The sequence below is a fragment of the Nuphar pumila genome, chromosome 10 (assembly GCF_984573655.1).
Source record: "Nuphar pumila chromosome 10, dmNupPumi1.hap1.1, whole genome shotgun sequence".
In the NCBI taxonomy this organism is placed as follows: domain Eukaryota; kingdom Viridiplantae; phylum Streptophyta; class Magnoliopsida; order Nymphaeales; family Nymphaeaceae; genus Nuphar; species Nuphar pumila.
The window spans coordinates 36,174,502-36,180,552 of record NC_143258.1 but is presented as its reverse complement, the minus strand read 5'-3'; the positions used below and the strand labels follow the sequence as shown (position 1 = coordinate 36,180,552).

Below are 6,051 nucleotides of genomic sequence, written 5' to 3'. Positions count from 1 at the left end.
TGGATTGCCCGTTTCAAGGCATATCCAAAACGTTTTCAAAATTGTTACAAAATATTTTTGTTATTAATACATGGATATGTTTGGTTTGAATTTATTGCTCCCTATCCAAGCAGGGGAAACGGCTAACCAGGGGAAGGTTATTTAAGCCTCATCCCAGTCCCTGTTCATACATGAAAGGAATCCCCCCCTGAGAATGTTGTGTTCGAATACTCCCCTCTCTATTTTCTCTCTATCTTTTTCTCACCCTCTATGCACACGGGACGGTCCTCAATGCTCTACACAACAGAATTGATCTAAAAGTTTTGTCAGTATCAGACAATACCAATCGCATCGACAGCAAATCAATATGCTCACCCCTGAATTGGCTATTTTCTAATAAATATAAAAAATACTGAAATTTACTTTTTAATATTATTTTAATGGCATAACATGTGTCACGTTCCGATTGACACGTAATATTTTTAAATTATTTTTTGGCCGATTCAGAATTATTCACTTCAGTATCGGTGTAACACCCCAAAAATCCCGGACTTATAACTTTTTAGGAAAAAAAATGATAAACTTTTTAATCATTCATTTATCAAAGTTTAAAATAGCAATTCGGTGGAAAATGGTGTTTTGAAATAACAAGTCAACGGACCTTGGGCACATTACTTGTGAACATTCTTTTACACAACGGATTGGTAACTCCATACATTCATTGAAACTAAATAGATTCGAAACGAGGTTTTAATGTTTATGCCAAAAGTAAAATTTCAAAGAAACCCATTTACCAAATTACAAAATATGTCTTAAGGAGCAAAACGTTAGGAAAAGAGTCTCATCTTGATATCATCACGCCAACGTGTCATCGCTTGTTATATTGACCTAATCATCACCTGTACCCATAAAACGGGGTCAGATCGATAAAAATCTGATATGTACATAGATATAATAATTCAAAATAAGACTAACACATGTGTAGTTTCATTCGTGATATAAAATTCAGAATAAACAAAAATGAGCATGCTAACAAAATTCAGAACAAAACTAACATATACATTATTCATTTTGTGATGTGCAAGTTAAAATAAGTAAAGAGAAACAACTGAGGCTGTCAGGGGGTTTGTTATATATTTTGATACCCTGAATAACTAGCTGAGTTTGCTTCTAAGGAGACAACCAATGACTGAAAGAGAATTCCTTAGAGGCCACTCGTTCAAGTGATGCATCCAACATCTATAGAAGTTTATGGAAACTACTACCTAGGATAATTTTTGGTACCCCCATCCCCTAACTCTGATGACTGGGGACACCAAGTCATTTGCTTAAAGGTAGTTGTTAACAAACTGTCCATCAGATCAATAAATAATAACTGGAAAAAACGGCAATATGCGTGACACTAAAAGAGCAAAAGAAATATGAATACATAGCTATCGGTAAGTACCTCCCAAAGGGGGAAGCGTGCTCTCCCGAAGTGGGAAGTGCCATGCTTCCTCCAATGTGGGGGAAGCGTGCTTCCCACCCGCATACAAGATCACTTCCTCCTCACTTCCATTTCGTTTTCCTTTCACTTCTCGCTACCTTTTTTAGTTTTCCTCCCTAAAACCTTTTTTTCTTCTTTTATTTTTGTGTTTTTGATGTTACTATTTATTTAATTGTTTTAGCTTCTTCTTCATTTCTCACCCGATACCATATTCCTTTCCTCGTTTCCCCTTTGTTTCTCATCATTTCCTTCATGTTTTCTTTTTTAGCTTCTCATGCGGTTTCACACTCGCTTCCAAAACGAATCCTGCTTTTGTGCTTCATATTATTTCTTTTAACACTTGATTCCTTCTGCTTCACGCATTGCTCTTCGTATCTGTTTTGCTTCCTGGTAACTATGTACGAGTCACGAACGAGAGCTCCTCTTATCTGGTAGGTGCAGTTAGTGCACGTCACCTTGTGTTGGGGTCGTTACAAGTTCAAAACCCAAGACTATGGTTGTATGACTGGTGGGGGTCTGACTAACTCCAGCTTGCCTATAATATATATATATATATATATATATATGTACGAGTCATCTGTAATATTTTTTCTCAATGCCATACTTTTTGAAAAAACAAATTGCATCGAATTACTTGAGAGCAACTCTCTTGGTAGAATTTAACATTACTTTGAATTTCATGTTATTTTGGAGATTCATTTGACAATTGCTTCCAAGCTGGTCCTCAGGGCTGCGATGCCTCGATGCCTCGAAGCTTATTAACACCACAGCCAACAACCTTACCACAGAGAGGGACGATGTCCCCAACATCAGCCTCCGAGGGTTCGAGGTCATCAATAGAGCCAAGGCGCAGCTCGAGTCTACATGCTCGAACACGATCTCATGCTCAGACATCCTGGCCTTTGCGGCCCGCGACAGTGCCGCCTTAGTCGGGAACATCAGCTACCAGGTTCCATCGGGCCGGCGGGATGAACGCATCTCGATCGCCAACGAGACTGACAACCTGCCCCCACCTACCGCCAACATAACCGACCTCATCAACCGCTTTGCTAGGAAGAACCTGACCGAGCTGGACATGGTTACCCTGTCTGAGGCCCACTCGATAGGGGTGTCCCACTGCGCCTCCTTCACTGACAGGCTTTACAACTTGAGTGATGGCAAGAGCCGGCTGGACCCCACACTAGACCCCACCTATGCGACCTCCCTGCAGGGGCAATGCCCTTCCAACAGCATGCCCACTGACACGAAGATGTTGTTCATGGACACCATCACCCCCAACGTCCTTGACAACAACTACTACGTGGGGTTGACCAAGAACCTGGGGCTCTTCACCTCGGACCAGACCCTACTCACTTCCAACACCTCCCTCGCAATGGTATGTATATCCACTACCATAACTTTTGTAAAATTCCCAACTTGTGTTACTGATAAGTCTGTCACATCATTTAGAAAAGCATTTTTGACATCTTAACTATGACAGGTGAACATGCCATGTTTGGTTGTATATCTATGGTATTAGAGATCGGACATGCTCACTTGGACACATACCAACATTATTTTACTATTTCTCAATAATTTTTCAATAATTTTTTAGTTACATTTCAATGGAAATAACAATAGTTTTATTGATTAAAAATTTACAAAGATGCCCTTGTCTTCTTTTTCAAAAAAAAAAATTACAATCTCGTGTTCGAAACACGTGTCACATACATATCATAAGAGACCCATAGTGATTCCTAGAATAATTGGAGTAAAATTGGAATATTGTACTCGGCTCACAATTTTACGTGGCTGGATCTGGTCACATTTTGGTCCGGAGCCAATCTAGTGTTCTAGCACAACTTGTTGGCCATATATGGCAACCGAGGTGGCCATGTCACCCTCACATGCATGGGTCTATGCCTTAAGGAGAGAGTAAGGCTCACTCTCAATAACACATGGAATGTTTGTTTCAAGGCATATCCAAAACGTTTTCAAAATTATTACAAAATGTTTTTGTTAGTAATACATGGATATGTTTGGTTTGAATTTATCGCTCTCTATCCAAGCTGGGGAAACAACTAACCAGGGGAAGTTCAGCCCAGCCCCTGCTCATCCATGAAAGGAATCCCCCCCTGAGAAGGCTGCGTTTGGATACTCCCCTCTCTGTTTTCTCTCTATCTTTTTTTCACCCTCTATATACACATGACGGTCCTCAATACTCTACATAAATCACATTATGATTGACATGTAATATTTACTTTTAATATTATTTTAATGGCTTAACACAAATCACATTGTGATTGACATGTAATATTTTTAAATTATTTTTTGGCCGAATCAGAACGATTCACTTGAGTATCAGTGTAATGCTCTCAAAATCCCGAACTTGTAACTTTAAAAAAAAAAATTTGATAAGCCTTGTAATCATTCCTTTATCAGAGTTTAAAATAGCAATTCAGCGAAAAATGATGTTTTGAAATAACAAGTCAACGGACCTTTGGCGCATTACTTGCGAACCTTTCCTTTACACAATGGATTGGTAACTCCATACATTCATTGAAACCAAATAGATTCAAAACGAGGTTTTAAAGTTTATGCAAAAAGTCAAATTTCAAAGAAACCCTTTTACCAAATTACAAAAGATGTCCTCAAGAGCGAAACATCAGAAAAAGAGTCTCATCTTCATATCATCATGTTATCGCTTGCTGTACCGACCTAATCCTCACTTGTACCTATGAAACAGGGTCAGATCGTTAAAAATTTGTTACGTGCATATAAATAACAATTCAGAATAAGACTAACACATGAGTAGTTTCATTCGTGATATGCAGTTAAAAATAATAAAAAATAAACATGCTAGCAAAATTCAGAACAAAACTAACATATACATTATTTTTTTTGTGGTATACAAGTCAAAATAAGTAAAATGAACATGATAACTTTGTTTTGATATTAATTGTTCTTAAGGTACACACACGAGAAATATAGAAACAAATGAGATTGCCGAGAGGTTTGTTATGCTATGTATTTTGATACCCCGAACAAGCAGTTGAGTCTGCTCTTAAGGGGACGGTCAATGACAAAGAGATAATTCTCTAGAGGCCACTCGTTCAAGGGATTTATCCAACTTTTACAAAAGTTCATGAAAACTACCACCTAGGATAATTTTTGGTGGTGCTGTTGGAGTTGAGACGGTTGAGGACACTATATCGTTCACGAAGATGGCGTTGAAGTGCTCCGAGTTGAAGAGGAAGGACAGGTCAGACTTGGGGTTGGTGGTGCTGCCGGAGTTGAGTCAGTTTAGGGACATTGCTGATGAAGCATTGCCTCTAGTCCTACCAGGATATGCTGGCCATGGACATTTGCATAGTTTCCAGGTATATCTCTGAACTAAACCATTGTGCCCTTATAGTTCACTTCTTTCCATGCATGCTTGCTTGAGCTGGTATTGTTGCAGCACCAATCAGCTCGTATCTCAGCTTGGTTTGGCTCATCACGAACTCGCTCGTGATCGGCTCATATATTGCTAGGGTCAAACCCGATCATGATTCGAACCGACCTAGCTGAGTTGGGTTTTGAGTCAGGGTGAGCCGAGCTGGGCCGATTAACGAGGGAAGGCTAGGGGTGGCACCCCTGCCCTATGGTAAAAAAACAAAAACAAGTAGTGGGGCATTGCCCCCTACTTGTAAGGCCCACAATATTTCTGAGATAATATTATATGTGATGTGTTTCAGTGTTGGTCATTTCTTGTTTTATCGCGAAAATTTCTCGTAAATTATGCATATATAGCTATACGAGGTCTTAATCACATAAATTTTGATTTACAAAGCGATTAAGGACGAACCATGATGAATTAAGGTCCGATATTCTTAAATTAGATTCATAATACATCTAATTAGTCACTCTCCAAATTTGGAACCTAAACGAGGAAAATACCTTATTATTGCATGTAAATTAGCGAAAAAGGGTATATCGATAAAGTATGAGTCGTAACGAGGAATAAAACTCGTTGAAATTGAAAATCCAAATAAATGATTTTAAAACTTAGGTCATAATTCATGAAATAAAAGTTTAAAATAAGGCATTTAAATCATTTAAAAATCTACCTTTTAAATAAAAAGCAATTAGGGTTTTTAATTAAGTAAATTACAATTTTTAAAAAACCTAAGTGAGGCTTTTTCAAAAATTGCAAAAAGGAAGCTTGTTTTGAAATTTTAGAAAAGTGTTTAGCATGGGGCCCACGTCAGCCCATGCTACTTTGATATAAATTAAAAACAAAATTTCAAAAAAATGCATTTAATAAGGTATTTTTGAAAAGTTGAAAAAAGTTAACTTGGAGGGTGGTTTTTGGCATTTGGAAAGTAGTAGGCATAGGCCAACGTCTTTACAAGTGGCTGGGCGCCTCTTAGGGGTTAGCCCATACCACATTTAATATGGTTCAAAAAAAAAAGAATCAATTAAAAAAAATGGATTTCTAAAAGGGTTGCTCCTTTGAAAAGTCAAGGAGACAAACTCCCCTTGAATCAAGGGGAGTTGTTGAGAGTGGCTGGCCCCTCAAGGCCAAGCCTTGAGGGCCAGCCTTTGACCAAAGAGAGGAGGGTGGG

At 38.5% G+C, this 6,051-nt stretch overlaps 1 protein-coding gene across 1 annotated transcript; it reads left to right on the top strand.

Annotated features, from left to right (window-relative positions):
• Nucleotides 1-1,861: 1,861 nt before the first annotated feature.
• On the top strand, nucleotides 1,862-4,836 carry LOC149826657 (peroxidase 5-like). Its single transcript, XM_090018357.1, has 4 exons — nucleotides 1,862-1,896; nucleotides 2,183-2,840; nucleotides 2,946-2,977; nucleotides 4,608-4,836. The coding sequence occupies exons 1-4, from the start codon at nucleotides 1,862-1,864 to the stop codon at nucleotides 4,834-4,836; spliced, it is 954 nt and encodes a 317-aa protein (XP_089874483.1).
• The last annotated feature ends 1,215 nt before the right edge of the window (nucleotides 4,837-6,051 follow it).